General features: G+C 41.5%; 1 protein-coding gene across 3 annotated transcripts in view; it reads left to right on the top strand.

The window, feature by feature from the left end:
• Window positions 1-18,455, top strand: part of BFAR (bifunctional apoptosis regulator) — a 330,143-nt gene extending 311,688 nt beyond the window's left edge. For all 3 annotated transcript variants that reach the window (XM_078663091.1, XM_078663089.1, XM_078663090.1), the window contains one exon: window positions 16,289-18,455. In XM_078663091.1, coding sequence (XP_078519217.1) covers window positions 16,289-16,481 — 193 coding nt within the window. In that variant the 3' untranslated portion in view covers window positions 16,482-18,455. The remainder of the gene's footprint in view (window positions 1-16,288) is intronic.
• The last annotated feature ends 5,319 nt before the right edge of the window (window positions 18,456-23,774 follow it).

Raw genomic sequence — 23,774 nt, 5'->3', positions numbered from 1 at the left:
ACTGAGCACTGGTCAAAACGAGTTCCCCAGCTACATAATGGATTCACTGAAACATATGCTGTTTGATATCAAACACCTTGTATTAATGAACCCACACTGATTCCAGTGATGAGTTTAATAATACATGGGCCCAAATCTCTGGGGTAGTAGCCTGGTGCCACAGCTACAGACACATGTGGTTCTGAATCTGGTACTTTGAATAACTGTTCATCAAGTTGTCCTAGGTTAATGCTTCCAGAATAACCTTCCTCGCCCACATACGTGTCCTCCAATTCCATTCTCCAGTATGTGTCTGTCCATGTAGGCATACCACTCAGGCACTGGGCCTGGGAACAATGCTGCAGTACAGTATGAAGGTCCTACCATTGAAGTCACTAGTGTCAGAACTGGGCGTTTGGGAGGTATCAAGCGCTCCTATAGTAATCACATGTATGTAGTATAGAATAGAGTTTTCGCCCACGGTGCATTCAATGGCAGGAAGGTGCACCCCACTCCCCTGGTACAATTCTGAGTATGATAAACAATGACTAATTGTATGAAGCACACGCCATACAAATCAATTATACTTTTGTTAAGCAACAGTAAAAAGAGTGAGTGAGGAAAAGAGATTTATTTTTTGTCTTTAATATTGTATTTTCTGTTCTTCTGGTGACCTTCCTTTAGCCAACACGTTTTGTCATTTCTGGGAGATATCCCCACGACTTCGTCAGGGCTAAAAATAATACAGATACCCCTTTTTTCTATGATATTTGACACAATATACATATGAATGATCACGGTAAATGTTCTTTTACAATTTAAAAGTACTTGGAGCACCATCAAACGAAGTGTGTGTATCCTGGCTGCCATTAACTGTGGAAACCCATGGCAAAATGCTTAACGAAGTTCTTACGACTGTCATCTTGTAACACACGGTGCAAAACACTATCAAAGAATCATGCACAAAGTGACGAAACAATCGTTGCTCTTAACCTCAAGCACGTGAATGCAAACTCTAAGACGTGTCAAGCGTAAGTGGCATAAATGGATTAAGCTTGTATATTTCCTTAAAGTCCAACTGTGAATATGAAGGAGACTTCTTTCTCTATCCTAGAAAAAGAGATTACAAATCATGTCAGTCTAGTCACTCTTTGAAGAAAATATTGTACCTGGTCTGTTGAAAGCATTCAGTGGTCAAACCTATACTCAACAAATGCATTTAAACATATGGAGGAGAAAGAGTTAGGGTAAATATTACATTGACCATACATTAAAATATGTACATGTAGTGTTAGAATAATCTGCAGGTTTACCTCCTCCCTAGAATGAACCAGCACAGGAGGTCAGTAATTCCGGTTCTCCTAAGTATGTCTAAATCCGATATGTGGAGCGGCCACAGAATCAAGTGGTGTGCCTCAATGAACGGGATTCCCTCTGTATGGGTTAAGCGTAGTATGCGTTGAATTAGGGCATACAAAAATATTGCTGCAGATTGTATATAAAACTGGTCCAGTAAGGTACTTACCCAATGATGCAGCTAATAGAGTTGCTGTGTATTGAATAGATTAATGAAGGTAGGAGAATAAACTGCCAAAGATGATCAGGGTTTGGATAAACAAGCTGATCCCTGCAAGGACAAAAAAAGTGTCTTAATTAAGAGCATTAGTAAACACACTGCTTGCTACCATTAGGGTAGACTAACCCTAGTAAGAGTGTGTAATTACAGAGTATTATTAGTAACTCTGTATAATTTATTAGCTATACTTAGTGTGTATTCAGGCAAATTAAAGACGGTCAAGGGGAGAAAATCGTGAAGTTGAACCGGACACGCCCGTAATCCTGGGGAAGGTATGGCCAATGCTTATGTGACTTCTTAAATATAAGCAGAGTTAGGTTAGCTGAAAGGAAGTCCAAAATATGGCTGGTCATATGCCAAAGGTGAAATATGAGGAATATAGGTATGATGCATAATCAGTGCGACTCGATTTAGCTTGGGAACCAAAATTAAATTGACCCAGCCACACAGTCGTTTACCTGATGCTGCATGTACATGGTTCAGAATGCTGCCCGTGAAGACGCTGGCCGCCGGCAATACATGCCAGGAAAGACGACGAAGGACTAATCGTAACAATAGCTGATACGTAGGCGGAAAGATATCGCCATTTTGGAATGGAGAGAGGCCGATGGGAAGAGGCCTCTACTCTTGATGTAAAAATAAGTGACCTATTTGGATACTTAAAATGCAATTAGATCAGATTGCATTCAGAAGCATGTGTGAAAATTAAACTAAAAGGAATTGCAGATAAAATAAAGTCTGTATGTTGAGTGACAATTCAAATTTGTTAATACAAATATTGGTTGCCCATAACAGATTAGAGACAAGTGTGATTGAATAGATAGCACAAATGAAACTGTGAAGCTCAGAATAAAGTGGGTACGTAAATAAGGGCAACAGGGTAAGGTACTCTACCCAGCCTTAAGACGGGCTCCATCGTGGAGTCATAAGATGTAAAGTGAGTGTAAAGATCAACATTATAGAGATACAGGATAGAAAAGACAACAATTTCCGTACTACAAAGAGGAGTTTGGAATAGGTGTTCAAAATAGAGAATATGATACCCTTATGATAATATCGTATTTAAGGGACTTAGGTCAGGCCATGTAATTGGCTTAGACCGGCAGGATAAATTAAGAGAAAGCATATATAATAAATGGTAGGTAGGAAACTTGTTAGTATATGTGAATGCTGCGAAACTGTGAATAGGAAGAATATAGAGGTCATTGAGAGCTGTCTAGGATAGGTTATAATCCATGCAGAGTAGAAAGAGATCAATCACCCAAGAAATTCTTTAATTCATGGTCAATATTTAAACCATCCTCTACTGCTCGAAGGCGCATAATCCACATAGCCTGATGCCTTCTGAGTTTCAATTCTCTGTTACCCCCATGAGGCTCTATTGTGATATGTTCAATTCCACAAAATTGTAAACTTTTGTTGGGTCCTTGTGCTTTACAGTTGTACGTGTGCACTGCAATCTGATATCTCATCGCCCTGTTTGAGGGCCCTCGTATGTTCACTTATTTGTTCCTTTAGAGGACTAATTGTACTGCCCACATAAATCTTTCCATATTTACAGACAATCCCATATACAACGTATTTGGTATTGCAGTTGATATTAATGCGAATTGCTTACATGTCGCTAGCATCAGTACCAAATTCCTTGGTTTTGTCCTGTGCCCACTTAGACATTCTGCAATGTCCACATTTAAAGACACCATGAGTATACTGTGACATTCACTGACTCTGTGGTTCACTAACCAGGTAATTGGGACTCAGAATGTAACTCAGTGATTTACTCTTGCGAAAAGTAAAATGCGGTCTTGTGGTGATCGACCCTTCAAGTGTTTTGTCAGCCTTTAGGATGTGCCAGAGTTTGTTCATACTTCTACGTTCTGCGTCTGACGTGTGTGTCGTCAGTGATTATTCCAAATGGTGTTATCAATTCTTGCTACGATGGGGTAGGTCACAGTGAAGTTGTCAGTTTTGTCTCTCTTTTGCCCATGTTATGTCTTTCGCTTGGTATCCTCTCTGTGTGAATCGTGATTCCATATCATCTATACAGGGTAGAGAGTTATGTTTATGTTTATGTTTACGTGATTTGTATAGCGCAACAAATACCCTGGGGTGTCTCGGCGCTTAGATTCTTCACTACAGTTTCATCTGGCTCTGACCCTCCCTCCATAAGGGTTAGATTTGATCTGGTGTCGTGGATGGGGCGCTAGATGCATGCAAGACCGAGTTACATGAAGTCATTTTGCGGAACATTTTGTTGTGTATCATGTTATCCTTGCTATAGAGTTCCACATCCATGAAAACCACCTGAGTAGTGCTGGAGTGGGTAGAAAATCTGATGTTGGCATTGTTACTGTTGAGATAGTCACAAAATTCCTGTTGTGTGGTGAGCCTGTCCAGATCATAAAACAGTTGTCTTTGAATTGTCCTCAATATAATTTGGATTTGTTCCATTGACGTCCGCCAAGGACCAAGATGCACTCCTCATCTAGCCATCCCATAAAGAGATTGGCATACGAAGGTGAGAACCTGGACCCATGGCTACGCCTCATCTCTGTCTGTACTAATCTCCTTTAAATAGGAAGTAGTTATTCTGCAGTATCAGTTCTGTCATTGAGGGTAGCATCTCTGTGTGTTCCCACAAGCTTGCTGACCTCCTGCCCAGAAAGTGACATATTTAGGCTAGTATACCGATGTTTAAACCACTATGCTGGAATTTGGTGAGACTAACTCTGAGGCTGCTGGGCCTTATGGCCTCCTCCAACCTGCTTGTGACTCATTCCCGTTGGCATATGTGGGCTATGTAGTGGGACCAGAAGCTCTAGTGGACACCGCATCAGGGGGATCTCTCTAACATGGCCCAGATCTTGGAGAGCACTGCAAAAGATCTGTTGTGTTGGCTGACAAACCACGATTGGGTTAGCGGCAGACTCTTCTCCCTTCACCAACCAGATCTGACGGAAGTGACTCCTGGGCTTGGGCGCCCATCTCGGAGAGGTGGAGATCAGAGGGCTCTGGTCTCCGGCAAATCTGGTCTCTAAATCTATATATTGGTGCTCCGATTGATCCAGGTTGGCTTGGAAAGTCTTTCTACCCTACATCAAGGGAAAGCAAGTGCAGGTGTTCACGGACAACACCACCACCATGTCCTACTACAACAAACATGGCAGGTAGCGGTTGTGGACCCTCAGTCAGGAGGCCCTGTGCCTCTGGACATGCCTGGCACGTCAGGGCATTTTCCTGGTGTTTCATCACTTGGCTGGCTTCTGAATACCAGAGAAAACAAACTCGGTCTGAAGTTGCCTAGTGGATCGTGAGTGGTGTCTCCATCCAGAGGTGGTGCAAGGTCTTGTTTAGCAGTGAGGAGATCCTTGGTTAGATCTACTGGCCACCACTGAGAAAGCACAATGTCAGCAGTTCTGTGCGCTGGAGTTTCCAAGATGGCTCTTGCTCAGAGACGCTTTTTTCTCAAGTGGAGTTCCGGCCTCCTGTACACCTTTGCGCCAATACCACTACTGCCCAGAGGAATCAGGAAGATCAACTGGGCCCAATTCATCCTTATGGCTGTGGACTGTGGACTGTGCTCAGAGAGTCTGGCCTTTTGAGGTGTTGAGCATGTCCATCGGTCCTCCGATCAGGCTCCCTCTTCGTGAGAATCTCCTGTCGCAGCAGCAGGGGAGGGTTCTCTACCTAGACTTGTCAACTCACCGCTTTCATGTGCGGAGATGAGCATAGACAGTTGAAAACTTTCAACCTTCTGTGTGAAGTCTGAAATGTTATTTTGGCCGCTCGGTGTCCCTCCAAGATGGCATATGCGAGCCTTTGGAGAAAGTTTGTGGCATGGTGTACAAAGAGGTTGACCCTTTATAGGCTGCTCATTCCCAAGTTGTTTTGTTTATTCTTACAATGGCCCAGCAGAGCTCTGCATCTAGCATGTTGAAGGGATATTTGTCTGCTATCTCAGCTTTTTTGCAGCTGCCAGAACAGCCCTCCCTTTTCAAGTCCCCTGTTGTAAATAGGTTTCTCAAAGGTATTCAGCATATGTTTCCACCAGTTTCCTTCATTATGACTTAGTGGGACCTAAACCTGTTTTTTACCATTTTGATATGCACTCCTCGCAATCCACTCCTTAGGCTCTTCACCATAAAGACAGCCTTTCTGGTGCCAAATGCATCTGTCTGGAGGGTCAGTAAATTACGGCCACTGTTATCCCACCCTCCGTATTTATATATTGCAGAGTCTAAACTTCTTGTTTAGTTTGATGACTTTTTTTCCTGTCTTCCACAATAATCAGTTTTCTGAGAAACCCTGTAAAATCTTCATTTTCATAGCATGTTTTGGCTGTAGATACATGTGCGTAGCATTATCCAGCCATCTAGTGTTGGTCTCGGACAATTACAAGTTGTTTTTCTTTGAAGAAGTCTTCGAGTCATGAGTTATAGTGAATCCTCCTCCGGTGAGTATTGTGCATATTGCTAGACTCCTTTATTAGATTGTTTTTTCCTGCCAGTTGGTTCGGACATCGATATAGCAGCTGCGGGACCGAAGCTTCATTGCTCACCGAGGACTTTGCAGGCACTTGGATTTTTGCTCTCCAGCCCAGCACATTTCATATTCTAACGACAGCAGAAGGTGTTATTGATCACTTCACTGCGCCTGCCTTTGCCCGGCATTCCACAACTTCTTTGTCTCCATTCTGCAGGACTACGTCCACGAGGGATGGAAAACACTGCCATTCAGTTTTTGCCCTAATCGCTACACTAAGTACCCCCCGGCAAGACCAACACAAAGTGTGCAATCTATGTTTGTCACCGGAAGAGAGACCTTCTGTGAGGCATGTTTGGCGTTCCAGTTGAAGAAAAACCTGAGGGAGCGTCGTTAGGCCCACACATCCATGCAGCACCACCAGGCATGCATATACTGCTGGCTAGCAGTGGGGACAGCTCAGCTCAGATTCTGAGCCTGATTCCATACTCGTTGAGTACCTCAGCAAAAGCCACCCAACCTCCTATCAAACCACCCAAACAGGCTTTCGGATCCCCACTGCTTTTGTGCCATTGAGATCTCCAGCAACAGACGCGCAAACACAAATCCACTCCACCCCCCAGAAATCCTTCGACTTACGTCGAAAAATATAAAGCATTAAAGTTTGGTTCGGCAACAGCACTGAAACAAACCACATAGGGTCAGCTGAATACGATCAGGGAATCTGAGCAAAATAACATACATCGGATACGTAAAAAGCCTCGGAACTGAATGACGGTTTATCTACAATGCCTTTGGCATCGAAACTGGTGCATAAGCTGTCAGCATCAAAACCACAAATTCAAAAGACTGCAACCAGTACAAAAGGCTGTGCAAATTCTTACATAGTACCGACGTCGAAAAAACACTGAAATTACAGCCTGTTATTGAATGCTTGCAAGACAAACTAGACAAAGGGCAAAATACTTTTTGTACATCCAGACATTTGGAAACTAGGCACTAAGCTACGATCACATGTTTCCCTTAAGCTTCAAAAAAGAAAAAACTCATTTGAGGAGAACGTTGCTGGGCCTCAACCAACCCATTAACCTAAGACAAAAAGGAAAGACGGAGGCACAAGTCCTATTTGTTTCCATCCTCCTACTCTTCCTATTTCTTCACCTCCTATTCCATATTCACCTACTCTACCCTCAAGGCCAGTGCAAACACCCCCTTATAGAACACTTGCCTTCTGAGCAACCACTAACCAGTCACCTACTGGTGATAATCAACCTGAAGAATACAATAACATTTATGTCACAGACCCACAGGGAGATCCCAGTACTGCCCCTGACCCATGGAATATTTATCATACAGAACCTAGTATCTACCCATCCAAAACCTCACCACCAGATAATGCATCATCCTATCATGACATTTTTAGCAGGGCTGCTGCATGCCAAAAAGTAAGCCAACACACAATCCCACAGGAAAATTATTTTCTGGTTTAAACACTTAATAGGTAACAGAAACTGCTCCATCGCTCTCTATGCTCAAAGGTATATTATCGTCCACACACTACATATTTAAGCAGCCATATAAAGCATGCCCATTGGACCCTAAATATTAAGGGCCAAGTCGCACCAGATTCATAGGTGGTACACGCAGCCAGAAAAATAGCAAATTCGCTTGGCAAAGGGGATGCGCCTCCTACAGGTAAAGAGAGTGGGAAATATGATGCTGTAGGTAAACATGTTGCAGCACCACGTGTGTTTTCAAATTCTGTGGGGCTACTCTCCTGATACAATCTGGCCACATGGGTTAAAATGCAGCAATTAGTGCAACACCTCCCTGGTCAATACCAACAATGTGCAACACAATTGATAGAAGAAGGCAAGGCTACATCTAATGTCACTATGCAATGTGCCCTAGACTCCTCAGACACAAGCACCCGCAACGTTAGCACCAGTTTCATCATCAGATGCCATGCATGGCTCACAGTCTCTGGTTTCAAACCAGCTGTACAAGACCTGCTCAATTTACGTTTTGATGGAAAAAATCTATTTGGGCCACAGGTGGATGAAATGCTAGAGAAGTAAGTTAAAAAAGGACACAAACCCTCAAAGCAATGGGGGCCCTAAAAATATATCAACACTTGTGGTGGGGTCATTACAGGGGTGCAACCAGAGGAGATCCTTCCACTGACTCCGGCAGTGGCAATAAACAGCATGGCTCCTATCAAAGTCAATTTACCAGGGGATCTTTCTATAAAAAAGTCATAACAATAAATGTAGAGACCATGCAAGCACTACCAAAACCCCCACCGTTCCAAAACAGTGACCACCTACACATCCCCCAACCACATATAACAATAGTCGGGAGAAGGTTACAAAATGCCTTGCTACAATGGCACCACATCACCAAAGACCAATGGGTGCTATACATAATCAAAGATGGGTATTGTTTAGAACTCAAACTCCACTCACAATTCCACCAAAACCACAACATATGCCAAAGAAACATCATAGAATTTTATAGGCTGAGGTTCTTTCTCTCCTTCTAAAGGGGGCAATAGATATAGTACCCTTACAACATCAGGGACATGGAGTATACTTGGGCTATCCAGTTTTAGGTTTAAACCTATAATAACTGATAAACCCCCACAGGAAGGGAAATAGCCCCCACCAGTGTAAACATATAAACACTGGGAAAAAAACCCTGCACAATCAAAAACTAAATGCCATTCAAAGAAAGGAAAAAGAGAGTGAACGAGTCATTTTTATTTCTTCCTGAAGGGGCCAATAAAATGTTACTTTGTAATATAAGGTAGCAGTAAGAAAGACTGGGCTAACATTCTGCTTGAGTTTTGTTGTTTAGGGATGTCACTAAAATATTTTTAGTTTTATGGTCTTTGGTCTAAAGAAACGGGGGTTAGAAGCATGTTTTAGGTGTTTGTTTATTTTATAAACTGTAGAGAATCAGGAAATATCAAAATCATATTTGATTTTTGGGCAACGTTTCAGTCTTTTACTGATAGGAAAAATATAGCTTTCATAAGAATCTTTCCCAATATGTACCATCACATTTACCCACAGAGAATGGATAAAAACCTTTGATACATCAGCCCCCTTTTCTAGTGAGTCACTTGTAATAGAAGGTGAATTGCCAATTACCCCAGGCTTTAAACATTCAATGCAAGGTGTAGTGGCAGGTATATTTGAAAAGATTGCTGTCACCAACCATCTGGGATAGTGGTGAAAACATGACACCTGACTTTTGAAAAACATGGAATGCAGTGTCACTTGGAATGCTGCTGCAAAAAGTTCCTACCAAGTTCAACAAAGATTGAAGTGATTTTGTTTCTATTTGCAGTGATTCAGCTACGTATATGAAAAAGTTGTGTGATGACCTCTCAAAATTGATATCTGAGCTGAAGTACTTCCCTGTTAGAGATCCTTGCCAATTGTTAGATCGTATGCTGCAAGCATCTTTACAATCTTCAGAGTTAATGAAGAATGCTACTGATTTTTTAGTCCATTTTGGTGTACTGTTTTGTTATACATGGAAACTAAAACGCAAATATTTCTAATTTTGTGCTTTGTGTGGCATCAACGAGAGTCATTCCAACTGTGTCACTTAGCTGGTGGTTCTCAGTCCTAGAGGCCTTGAATGTTATATTATCTATGTGGCAACCGTTTACAGAACTTTTGCTGAGTGATGATGCTCAAGGCAAGAAATGTGAGATCTTTGGTCACATATTGAGAGTGATTTGAAAAACAGCACACTGTACTGCACTGTTATATTTTTACAGGAAAGCATGACTGCTGTAGTGGACATATTTAAAAAAAAACTAGAGTTTAAAACACCCTTGTCTACCAAGTGTTTAGCATGATTGGTGTAGATGTGAAACTGGGCGACACTTTTAGTGACTTTAGCAAAGCAACATATTCCATGTTAGAGTGCTTGCCACTTGGTAAGCGAAGAAATGTTGAGGAGCAATTTAGGAGCTTTTATTTTACAATGCATGAGAAATGGCTTGCAATGATGCATAGAAAGGTCTCTTCACCAACAGTGTAATTTGAAGTTAATGAAACCTTACTGTGGTACTCATTCTATATTCCTTCTGTAAAGGGACATTTTCTCTGGAGTTTCAAAACTACTACCTCATTTTTGACCGCTTCAATAACTCTGAGGGCATATGCACCAAGTTCAACGCATATGTTGCAGAACCTGTCACAGAGAATCACACTCTTCGGGTGCACCAGTATTGGCATGGAAAGCTATGTCAGTGGCCAGAGTTAGCAAATTGTATACTGGCGATTTTGGCATTGCCTGTCTCAGGTGCCCATGTTTAGAGGGGCTTTTCTCTGCTAAAAGTTTACATAGAAGGAAAGAGCGAGCGCACATGACCAAAGACTCACTGAAGAGTTATTGTACGGTGTACTATGATAAGTTTGATTTATAAAAATGTATTTGGACCTCATTTACACTGTACGTACACAGTCTATATACCATGCTCTATCAGTGCAGAAAGCAAGCAATAATAAAAGCAAAAAAGTCCATAAACCCCGGAAAAACATTGTCTCTGTTGTTTTTAATGGCGCGAAAATGTGTAACCACTGATAACCACTGTTTTTTAAGGTATTGCTATCACTGGAAAACACTGAAAAACCCCACCAGATTTTACCAAAAATAGAAACTGAAAACAGGAAAGCCTAAGTATACTCCATTTTTTTCTCATTCGCAAAAACAACAAAACATTAAGGCCTATTCTAGATCTCAGGCCACTCAACCGGTATATCACCTCAGAACTCTTTCACATGGTCATACTACAAGAGGTGACAACACTGGGAGATTCCTTGACCACATTAGAACTCAAAGATACATACTTCCATATGCCCATTCATCCAACGCACCACTGTTATCTACATTTTCAACAAAACGGACAACACTATCAATTGAAAGTGCTACCCTTCGGGCTTACTACAGCTCCAAGAGTTTTCACAAAGTGCCTTGCAAAAGTGGCAGCTCGTCTAAGAAGGGAGGAAATACATGCTTTCCCCTACCTAGACAATTGGCTTATCAAAAGCCCAAGCTGCCAACAGTGTCTTTGACACTCAAAAGGTTATCAGCCTTCTGCACAAACTAGGGTTTACCCTCAACACACAAATATCATCGGAAACTATTGCAAATGCAGCCTTTCCTAGGTGCAACTCTTAATTCAGTTACAGCCAAAGCTTATCCTAGTCCTCAAAGAGTGAAAAGGTTTGCAGAAATATGACCTCTTTTTCAACCACAAGCTCATCTCACAGTAAAAGTACTGATAGGGCGTGTAGGGATGATTTCTTTCTGCATAGCCATAGTACCACAAGCTCATCTACATATGCGTCCCCTTCAATGCACTCTGCATTCTTATGCTCTCAAGCGTAGGGGTATCTACGAGATCTAGTGTTGGTAGGGCCAGAAACTTATCGTTCTCTGCAGTGGTGGAACAGGTACAACCTGTTGCAAGGCTGGTGCTTCAAAGCCCCAATTCTGCAAATCATCATTACCACAGGTGCATCCCTTCAGGAATGGGGAGCACATATGCAAGATCTTACAGTTCACGGTCTATAGACAATAGCTCGGACACATCTCCACATCAGTCATCTAGAGCTATGAGCAATTCAGCTAGCCCTCACAGCTTTTCGCAATCACCTTCACCAGAAAGTAGTACTAATAGGAACAGACAATATGATGCATTATATTAAAAAATGGTAAGAGGGGGGACACTCCTGACAGCTATCAGAATACCTACCTGGAGTGGACAATAACTTCGCAGATATGCTCAGCAGGACACATCAGCAGGTGCACAAGTGGGAGATCAATGTGCCACCACTTCACTCTTACTTCAAAAGATGGTGGACGCCAGACATTGACTCGTGTGCCAATCATCTCAATGCCAAAACTTTGCCTCCAGGTTCCCCTACCCCCAGTCGAAGGGCAATGCCGGATGGATGAATTGGTCAGGAGTATTTGCTTACGCTTTTGCTCCTCTACCATAAGTAGTTCAAAAGTTAACACAAACATCCCTAACACTAATACTAATAGCCCCAACATGGGCACAGCAGGCATGGTTCACAACCCTGCTGCAATTATCTTTAGTACCACACAATAAATTACCTCTTTGGCCACACCTACTAACTCAAGATCAAGGAAGAGTGATCCACCCCAATCGCAAACTTCAATTTAGCGATTTGACTTCTGAAATCCTAGAATATGGGCATTTAAAATTACCACAAAAATGTATGGACATCCTTAACCAAGTTCGCAGGCCTACAACTAGAGTATGTTACGCTGCAAAATGGAAACTGTTTCTACATGGCTGTACAAATAAACAGATTCAGCCTTTAGCACCTACAGTACAAGACATTATAGGATACCTCTTCTATCTACAACAAACAGGGCTTGCTTACACATCTGTTGGATTACACTTAGCAACATTAGCTGCCTACATGCAAAACGGCCAATGTATGTCCCTCTTTAAAATAATCAGTAATCAAAGCATTCATGGAAGGACTCAAGAGTTATCACACCTTCTACTCCACCAGCCGGGAAACTAAACATTGTTCTTACCAGCCTCATTGGGCAACCATTCAAATCACTTCATTCATGTCAACTTCAATTTTTAACATGGAAAATTGCTTTCTAGTGGCAATATCTTCCCTTAAAAGGATAAATGAATTACAGGCACTCGCTCTGCAAGTACCTTTTTATTTTAAATGTACCCTAACAAATTAGTTCTACGACCTACTCCAAAATTTCTACCTAAAGTGGTCTCAACCTTTCACACAAGTCAGACCATAGAGCTACTTGTGTTTTTTCTCATCCTAGACACAGTAGCAGAGTGGGCCCTACATAGAGTAGATGTTAAAATGACTATCATGTTCTATATTGACAGAACAAAATCTTTTCAAGAGACACAGCAGCTTTATGCTGCTATTAACAAACCTTGCCAGGGGGCACGAATATCCAAAGCAGGAATTGCTAGATGGATAGTCAGATCTATTCAGACATTTTGTCAAAAAGCCAACAGGGTCCTTACAATACCACCAAGGGCTCATCCCACAAGTAAACAAGGAGCCACTATGGCTTTCTATAGAGGATATTTTAAAGCAGCAACATGGAATAACCCACATACTTTTACTAAATGCTACTGTGTTGATGTATTCAACCATCAACAAGCAAGAGTGGGCCAAGCTATACTTAAAACTTTATTTCAAACAGGTACTTCAACCAGTCGCTTGCCACCGCAAAGAGGCGCACTGCTTTACATTTGATGCTAAGCGTATGTATGTATGGCCAACACATGGTGCGAATGGAATATGTTACTTATCCTGTAAGCGTCTATTTGCAGCATGTAGTGCTGTAGATTCATATGCACCCACCCTCCTCCCCGGAAGCTTTTGGTTGCATTACTTCATAATATTTTTAAACCTCATTTACACTCTCACAATTATACGCTTGTTTCTTTAGTCTGTCACTTTATTGCTCCTTTTCCGAATGCTCACCCAATGAGCTAAAAACAATCTAACAAAGGAGGCAATCAAAATGCACAATATACACCGAAGGAGATGTCACTATATCTCGTGACTCAACGACTTCTTGAAAGAAAAAAATCTTCTAATCGTCCGAGCCCAAAACTAGAACCAGGTCAGCAGAGCCGCTCTAGAGCCAGGGAACCAGGCCAGCAGGGCCGCTCTAAAGCCAGAGAAGCTGCTCAGCAGAGCCGTTGTAGAGCCAGAGAACCAGGTCGGCAGAGCTGCTGTAGAGCCCCAGAGAGAACCAGGTCAGCAGAGCTGCTGTTAAGCCAGAGAACCAGGTCAGCAGAGCTGCTGTAGAGCCCCAGAGAACCAGGTCAGCAGAGCTGCTGTAGAGCCCCAGAGAACCAGGTCAGCAGAGCTTCTGTTAAGCTAGTGAACCAGGTCAGCAGAGCTGCTGTAGAGCCCCAGAGAACCAGGTCAGCAGAGCTGCTGTTAAGCCAGAGAACCAGGTCAGCAGAGCTGCTGTTAAGTTCGAGAACCAGGTCAGCAGAGCTGCTGTTAAGCCAGAGAACCAGGTCAGCAGAGCTTCTGTAGAGCCAGAGAACCAGGTCAGCAGAGCTGTTGTAGAGCCTGAGACCCAGGTCAGAACAGGTGCTGCAGGGACTGGAGAGGTACAAACGTAATCAGACACAGAAGAGAGGCAATGATGCAGCGTAATATAGCACATTTTGTCGCAATATTTTGCTAGTTTGTAATTTTACAACACAGTAGTACTGTCTGGGCAAATGTTAATCCTTATTAGCAACACTCTAACACCCGAATAGAGCCGTCAGCAACAAAATGGTGACAGTTAATCTTTGCAAAGAGTCTGTCCTCCCCGGGGTAAATGCGAGACCTATTGCATTGCAAATGCTTGTTCCTACTGCAGACATTTAGGCAAGCTCTCCGATCTTGCTGCACAGCCTGTATTGTATGAGGAAATGTGGCATTCTTTATCCCGCATTTTCATTCAGGAGGCCAACAACAACAAAATACACAAAAGTGTACTCTGTATGCCACTATATAAAACTGGCACGATTGGTAACTTGATTAAAAGTTAGTTTTCTAAATCATTGAAAGCTGGTCAACTCTGTATTTAGTTTTACTTGCTACTCAAGATAACAAAAATGACCAATCATCACACACCAGGCTAGGGACAGGAAGTGTATGTTTTTTATGATCTGATCAAATTAGGTTCTGTACACTTCTGTTTCTCGTATGTTTAATGGTGCACAAGGATCAGAGCAATCTATGCATAGAGTTCCTTGTAGCTTCATTGTGGCTGTGGCAGTGGGTCCACTTCAGAAATTGGTCTACCTTCTTGAATAACTTATGAATTGGCTACTAATTGTCTGCTAGCAAAGATGTGTATTCATCATAACCCATCATATGTGAATTTAATGGTATGTTTCTGTAGAGTGATAGTTGTATTGTGTTAGGAAGTAGCAGAGGTGCATAGTCTTAGTTAGGGTGTCTTAAAAAAGCTAAATGTTTCAGCATTGCTTCCTTCTGCCTGGTACTTCAGTGTTGCTAAGTCAGTTATCAAGTTAACGTTGTAAACAGTTGCATTCCTAAGAACTAATTTCCCCCACTTATAGGGTCACTCTAATAAGTCTTCATAATGTGGGCCTGGCAACGTATGCGAAAGCAAGAGCAACTTCTCTGGGACTAAATGGTTGTGTTTGGGGGCGTAAGGATTTTGTAACAGATATTTTCAAACTCAAAACAAGACACTGGGACATGTTTGTGTCTCTGCCACGTATGACGAGAACATGGAAAGGGATTCTTGATTCCCTCACAATTCCTTGATTGAAGATCAGTAGGTGGACATGGGCTGACAAGGGACTGGAAGCAGTGATCACTGCTGGTCTGCTCTCCTGACCACACCTATATTCTGAACTCCATGGATTGCACAAGATGATGGCAGGGGAAGTCTGATCCCGCCACTTCCATAAACTAGAGAGCTGCAACAGCGCTTGTCTTCATATTGAAAGACATTATTGGTGTGTGGTTTGCTTCAATAAATACATGAATGTGCTGAATAGCTTTGTATGGGCACCAACAAGAGATGGAAATAAATCATTTTTTAATGATCTAATAGCAAATGTTTGATAACACCTCGAGCACAGGAAAAATAATGTTAGCAAGATAACTTAACAACGTCCAAACTGAAAACTAATTTCCTGAAGTTTCACAAGACAAGTATGATTAAACTGTTACCCCTTCTCCGCACCAAAGTTTGTATATCACTCTTATACAGACCACAGTATTACCCTGATGGAATTCTTTGTTAACCCCCTCCTGCCCCTCAAAAGAGTCCTGCATGCCTTGTACTTTATACTTTAGGTTTATTGTGGAGTGTTATTTTTTACATTCTCCATCAACCGCCACCAGTGATGTACTGTTTAGCATGCATTTTACAGAGCGAGAATAAAGGAACTTCCTTTCGCAGAATCGCAACATGTTTTCTCATGAGTATTGGCAGTTACTGAATCTGGTTTACAATGACAAAAACAATGAGAAGCGAAATATATCCATTTTGGTTTTTATTATGTGCTAAATGTAATCTTAATAAAGACAAAAGTACAAAAACAAAAGAAAATGACAAGTGCTATGAGACTGAGCAAAAAGATTTGCTTGAATAATTTAATTTATATTATGTTAATTCTAATTGTGTTATTTTTTGTTTTTTTGTTTTTACTTCTTTTAGAACTCTTCCTCGGAAGATGTGGACCCATTTCTGGAAAGTATCGACTCAAGGACTATTTGTGGCTATTTTTTGGCCGGTTATTCCCCAGTTCGTCTGCAATTGTTTGTTCTACTGGGCGGTGTACTTCAATCCAATCATCAATATTGATTTAGTTGTAAAAGAAGTACGGCAATTGGAAACACAAGTACAATGAGCGAAAACATAGGATTCCAGTAGGTGTTCTTGGTACCTAACGTTTCCTTAGGTCATATCACTGAATTATAAAAGGAACTAAATATTTTGTATGGCAGTGGAATGGAAATTTTAATAGCCTTCTTCAATATAGTCATTTTCTTTTCATGAGACTTTGGGTTGAGTGTAGTTTTCCAATGTTAGCTACCCCTGAAAGAGTGGGCGCTGCAACATAAAGAAGATGTTCTATTTCACTGTCTTTCTTGATATTGCTCATGATAAAACAAACCTAAAACCTTTGGAAATAAATCTAGGGACTGGTCTAATGTGCTTTGGGTGTTTAATGGAAAGATACTCTAAAGTATTCCTTGTGCAGATAATAAGAATTTTACCTGGAGCATACATCTATGTAATACAAGCCCAGGTGTGGTCTCACTTTCCGTTTTGTGACTGTATTTGATTAATGAATTGTCTCCTTTGTTTTCTCCACAAATACGTTACATGTGAGCATGTTGAATGTTAGCACTCAAGCTGAAATTAAGAATTCTCCCAGTGGCAATAATTACTTTAACTCTACTAGAAGGATTTCATGTAAATATGTCCGTATTGTTGCGTTGTTGTATTTGGAATATAGGACAAGACACTTTGTTGGACCCCTGTGCGTAAAGATGTTATCCCAGTAAGCACTAACATTAGTGTGAGCCCTTTAAATACACTTTGTTCAACCCTGTGAATGCTGCTTTATAATAACAAAGCTTATATAGGATTCCCTCCCGAGGAAAAGATTCCCCTCACAGATATCTAAGATAAGTTTCATACTTACTGGTTCCGCTTAAATGTTTTTAGATTAATGCATAAAATGAAACCATTTTGAATAGTTTAAAGCCGATGACAGCCTTCTGAAGCAATAACATGTTAAGGTTGTCTGGGAGTTAACCAGGAGGTTGATTGGTGAAATGTTTCTGATGAAGAGCACACCACCTACTTTTGAGTCGAAAGGACAAATAATTTGAATGAAAGAGCTTCCTGACTTACAAAACCTCACATTTAGAAAGTCTATGGGTTATTCCTTTACATTTTATTTCATGTTGGTTTTAAATGTCACTGCAAATCACATAGATAGTGTAATATACATAATTATTGTTTTTCTTAGACTAGGCACTTATTTAAGTGACCTGTTCTCCAGAGGTTTTTTTATTTCTTGATGGAGTGCATTAACATTTCTTTAGACTTTGAAGCTGGACTGAAAGTACTCCACACTGCAGCGTAGTTTAGTTAAAAGAAAACTCTGCTCTTTCTATATGCACTGTGCGCTAGGTCGCCAAAACCTCCCCTTCAATTAATTTGTAATTTAACACAGTTAAATCAAAATTAAAATATGAATACAGATCTATATTTTCTTTTCTATTCGTAATATTTAGCATCAGGTTAAAAAATGTAAATAGTATGAGACACGATTAGTTTTACCAAACAATGCCTAGAAGGAAAAAAAGTGTCCCAACCAGGACTCTGTGCTGCTATTATTGAAGTGGAAGTCCCTAAGCACGTGCATCTTTGCAGCCTAACTTTCGCATTAAGCAGTGTGGTAGAACATGAAGGTTAAGTATATTTATTCTCATGAGGACGGTCAGCAATATTTAATCTTTTTCATTTTACTCACTTTACTCTTGCTTATCTTTTGAGAAATTGCATACATCTGATAATGGTTGAGTTGATTTATTTTCTGCCCTAAAAGACTTGCACTACTGTCTGTAATGCAAGTAATAGGAGATTGCTGTCAGGGGTATCTCTGACATGACTTCCAAAAAATTTAATTTGGTTAATGTGTGACTGTGGGGTAATGCAGAAGTGCATTACATGCAATATTGTTTTTTCTTTATTACTTGCCTTTGTTTACCATTTGTATTATTCTAGTACTGTGAACATCAGATTTGCGAATGAAGCTTTTTTTAAATTTACTTAAGATAAATTAAAGTTTTGATTGTATTTTGTTAAAGTGTTGGTCTTCTTCCAGATTGTGCATATGTCTGTACTCTTCAAAGCACATTGTTGTTTTGCTCAAATGTTTTATGTTATTTGAAATAAGGGTTTACAGTTCCATGTAATTTTAGGATGCCTTGGTTAAGTAAGTATTTTATTGGGTTTCATTCAAACCAAATCAAAATTCCTTTTACAACATCAATATATTGTGTTCATCACCCTAGCTATTTAACAGAAACTGAAATATTGTTGGTCACCGATTGGCACCCTGCAAATGCTATTTTGGTAAAATCAATGTGTATTTACAATAATGTTCTAGTCAAACCTAGAAACTAATATTATTAACTGTTTGATTTAAAACCCCTAAATTTGAATGTATACTTTATACATAGCAGAACAATTATGTAATAGGTTGGTTGAGTATTAACTTGACTAATTACTTTACTTTGAACAGCAGTCAGCTGATCTGTCCAGAAATGTCAACAGAATACCCACTAACCTAACGTTATTCCCACTTCAGCAATATGTTACAGCATCTGTACACGAGTGAATAAAATATGGGTGTAAATATTGGAATAGACATCACTTTATAGCCACAGAAGCTGTTATTTTCTCCGTAATACTTCCTTTCCCTCACGCATCCCTTCATCCTAATAGGGGAAGTACGAATGCTTTACATATTACATTAAATGTCTCTATTAAGAAATTCCAAAAGATAAGATTGTGTGATCCCAATTTCAACACGATGAATCAGCTGATAGAAAATTCCTTTACGTCTGTTTAATTTCCTCCAAAGTTAGATTTTTTTTTTTAAAAAGCAGAAATAAGTTTACTGTTGTCCATTTGGTCTCAGCTGCTAAGGTTTGCTTAACTCTTAGCAAATATATTGACCTAGGAATCTGTAAACAATAGAGTTTACTATATTACTACTTCTTTAGTTGTAAAATATTGACTATGGGCCTGATTCAGAGTTTAGCAGACGGGTTACTCTGTCCCAAACGGGACAGATCCATCTGCCATATTATAAGTGCCACTGGATGTAATGTATTTGTAGTATGGCGGATGAGATATCCGTCACGTTTGTGATGGAGTAACCCACCCGCCTAAACCTAAATTAAGCCCTGTATTAGATGTTTTTAGAAATGTTGCCTCTTATGAACAGCTTTGTCTATATAGATTAAATTTCAGGCGTACTAGCTTATGTGCAATGAGATTTCAAATGATCTATACTTGAACCATGAGACCATTTCAGTAAAATGGGACAACTTCCCAGGATACGCCTCTGCCCCATAAGTCATGGTATTTTACAAAAAACAAGGGAACCTGGAAATTGGCTAGGGACCACGGGTAACAATTCTATTTCAAGGAACAATGGTCCTCAGCAACCAGTAAAATCACGAGAAAGAATATAATGTAGACCACGATGGGTTACTATATATGTCCAATGTCCAGCCGGACAAGGAGTTTTATTCACCAAATATTAGGAATAGAGTCATAAAATTTTTGAAACACACATTTTGTGGTAGGGCACAAGCCTGTACCCTGCAACGAAAGGGAAGTGTGGGGAAATGGAGCAACAATACCGAAGGGTTGAACAAAACAAGGTTACATAAATACAGGCAAAGACTTCGATCTATGGTAACTCGCATATAAATATATTCGGCAACGAGTTTATCCACAAATAGATACCACAATAGTTAGACACAATGGACATTTCTAGTACTATTTTAACAGTGTCGACGTTTCGATCCCATGCTCAATAATTATCTCTATCATCATCAGGACTAGATCATAACATTTGCCTGGTAAGAGCAGTATGAGCCGGGTGCGGCGTACCGTCGATTTCTCCAATAGATACTATCATGCGAGATGTCCAGGGAGGGCGTGATGGTGCCCTACCACATAATGTGTGTTTCAAAAATGTGATGACTCTATTCCTAATATTTGATGAATAAAACTCCTTGTCCGGCTGGATATTGGACACATAGTAACCCATCGTGGTCTATACCATAAATCATGGTACGCAGAAATGTTGATCTCTTCATTTCATAAATTGACACTGCAGATAGACCTGTTAACTTGGGATGCACGTTCCTAAAGGCAAGTATCAATTATGCTGATTTACTTTTTAGTTTGTTCTTTTGCATTTAGTATTAACCTTCATCCTCAAACCATATGCCTAGGTAATTGTATCCTAGAGCCCTAGCACTCATGACAGACTTCATAAGTTTACTCCCAGAGATAACAGTATTGTTTTTTGGGAGTTTGAAAATAATTATTCTTGATATAGTTCTTCAGGGCACTTGAGGCATGTTTGTAAGCCTACTTTTTCAGTTGATTAAAGCAGTATAATAAATGGGAGCCTGCAATACCTGCATAAAAGCCCGTCTCTAATTTCCTTCTTTCTGATGGATAATTCTACTCTGAGATTGCTCGCCTTTAGAATATTCCTCAGGCACCAGACTCGATCTGGAAGCTTTTCATAACAGTGCTCCCGCACGTGCATGTGGCACAGTGTGACTCCGTGTATGCTTCACCCAAATTGATGGAGTGGAGCTGCATGTAAGCACTACCCATGCATGGCGTCAGTTCCTTTGTTTCTATGCCTTTGAACATGGATACGCAGCTCCCCTCCCTCTTTCATCAATCTTTCAACAACTCTCGCCACAAAGTAAATCTGTGCACCTTCTAACAGACTAAGAAGTCACAGGCATTCAGTAAGTACTGCTCCAAGTCATGGCTGTGAGAAGTCGTCTTCGCTGTTGATCTCTTTAGAGTGCAGGACTTCTGTGATTGAAGTTCCTGTGGCATTGTAAGGTGAGTACCGAAAGGTCCTGGAAAAGTGACAATTTATGACCTTTAAACTGGGGAGGGTGCAGGTCCCTGGCCTCCCTGATAATTTCTTCTTTAAGCTGGAAGTCATGGAGACACGCCAGGATATCTGGGGGTCTCACATTGTTGCTCCTGGGGCATCCTACTCAGTGAACTCTGTCAAGCTACAAAGTGGCATCCTCTGCACATGCCAGGATATAGTGAAATAGTGCCTGGACGTAGCTCTGAATGTCTGGCCAATTTGCTCCTGTGGGAGCACCTTGCAATCAAATGTTATTGTGCCCTGAGCTATTCTCAAGCTCCTCTGCATGGGCCTTGAGATCTGCCTGTCGTTCGTGTAGCGAAGAAATTCCTACCGCAACATTTCAACCTCTTGGCACCTGGCCTGCTCGTTGTCGTCCAGCGTGGACACACTGTTGCCCAGAGAGCCCAGGTCCTGTCTCACCTCCTTCAGTTCCTGCGACAGGTCCTGTTTGATTGCTTGTAAGTTTGCTTTGAGGGAATCAAGCAAAGATGCTAGAATGGTCTGCGACCCAGGCCACATTTTGTTCTCATCGTCCGTTAGAGCTGTCTGTTGAGCTGTTGTGGACTCTCTAGGGGCAATATTAATGAAGCACGTGAGCTTGTCATTTATGGTGTGTTCCTTTTTGCCTTTAGATGCCGCCATTGTGAGGTCAGTCAGGGCTGAGCCTACAGGCCTCTTCTCTGGGGAGCACTGGTGTGTTACATGCTATGGGGCAACCTACGCCAAGTCTACTGCTTTGGCTTCTTATCCCTGCGATGTGGGTCAGAAGCCGGTGTCCCCAGTTGTTCTCCACCTGGTAACTACCGATCCGCTCGTGGTCCATTCTTGGGGAGTCCCTTGGGGACGCAGCCTCTTTCCTTACCTATGTGGGCAACAATGAGAAAGTCAATCCTCCCAGTGCCCTGACCCCATGTCAGAGCATCCCGCCCTGTGAATGGCGGGCGTGCTGGCAAGAGGGAAAGATACGAGGATGACCACGGCCACCGCTAGGAGGAGACAGAGGCAGGGCTTTTTGGTCTTCTCTGTAATGGTAGTATCTGAGGGCCCATCTATGCTTGCAAATGCTGTGTGATGAAGGGGAACTAGGCTAGGAGGCCCCAGATCTAGGCTTCTCCTGAGAAATGTGGCACGCAGATGTATGGGTGCAGCGCCTACCCTCAGGCCATGGCTGCCAGCCTGTAAGTTTATTGTAGTTGAAGACTTCGCCCATTTTAGCATTGCCCTGGCACATGGCACTTTAGGCCTGTTTGCAGAAAGGCAAACAGGAACTACTGAAAAGATGGGTACGGTTGCCTCCAGGATTTTTTACCACATCGGTTAGGAAGTGCCCAGGAGTCCTTACCACCAACTAGTTAGTGCCAACCATAAATGTGGCACCCCAAGGCACACTCTCTAGAACACTTTTTAGACCTGTGGACAACAAGAAGGATTGAACCTGCTTTTTGAGATCAGTGAGGGTACCTGCTCCCACTTGTACCTGGACAAAGAGGTGAACTCCAAATGTAAGTTATCTGAGCTCCTATGTGGCTTCAAGGTCACAACAAGCTGCAAGAGGCCCTTTTCCTTAAGTGCCCTGCTGACCAGTAGCGACTGGACCTCGACTAGGCGCTGGCCTCTTCCTGACACACTGAGAGTCTCTACCTGCTTCCTCGGATGTTCTGGGGGTCTTAGTAGTATACTCCTCTGTTTGTTTGTGCACCCGACGAAAGGTTAGAATCTTTCTTTTGAAACAATTTCCTCCAGAGCCTCAACAGGACCTGCCATAATTATTATAGAACCCGCACCTCTGAAAAAATTACAGTCTTATTCTGCGTTGGTATTTTTTTTCAGCAAGAAAGCTCCAGAGCTTCAGCAGGACCAACCTGCATCAGGTTTCTGGTCTTCGGGTTACACTGCAGTGGCTACAGTTTTCACGGCGACCTGCGCAGGGAGGATTTTCCTTCCCATAAAGTTACAAAGACTATTTCTGTGACGGGACTTAAAGGAAATGTTGACGTGTTTCTTCCAGAATGTGACAAAGTCCCTTTCAGAAGAGGGACTTAGAAACGTTTTAGACTTCCAGACTTTTACTGGGATCGATCCACTTGGTGCAGCCGACCCTGGCTCCATCGTGGTCGGCCTGAAATTACACATTGGTCCCGGTCTACCGCAACAATTGACTTACATTGGGTCTTTATTTTTCCTGGTGCTTTTCCACATAAATCTTTAAAAATTCATATCTCTGATTCCTTTTATTGGATTTTTTCATTTTTGGAGCAATTTTGCTTAGTAAAGGCCCGTTTTAGAGTTTGTCGATGGTATTTATAGTCCTATTGGCGACAGAGTGCTCCCTCTGCCAATCTCTCGGTCTGCCCGCTAAATTTTGAGTTGAGTGGTCCACCAGGTTAATGTCTGCAGAGTAAAATTTACTCAGTCATTGTAAATCATACTCTGTTTAGGGTGGGGAGTGTTATGTGTGTTTTCTGGTCTCTCTCCACC

Source organism: Lissotriton helveticus, chromosome 10 (genome assembly GCF_964261635.1).
Source record: "Lissotriton helveticus chromosome 10, aLisHel1.1, whole genome shotgun sequence".
Taxonomy (NCBI): domain Eukaryota; kingdom Metazoa; phylum Chordata; class Amphibia; order Caudata; family Salamandridae; genus Lissotriton; species Lissotriton helveticus.
The sequence above is the reverse complement of the archived record's forward strand: the minus strand, read 5'-3'. Positions and strand labels throughout refer to the sequence as shown.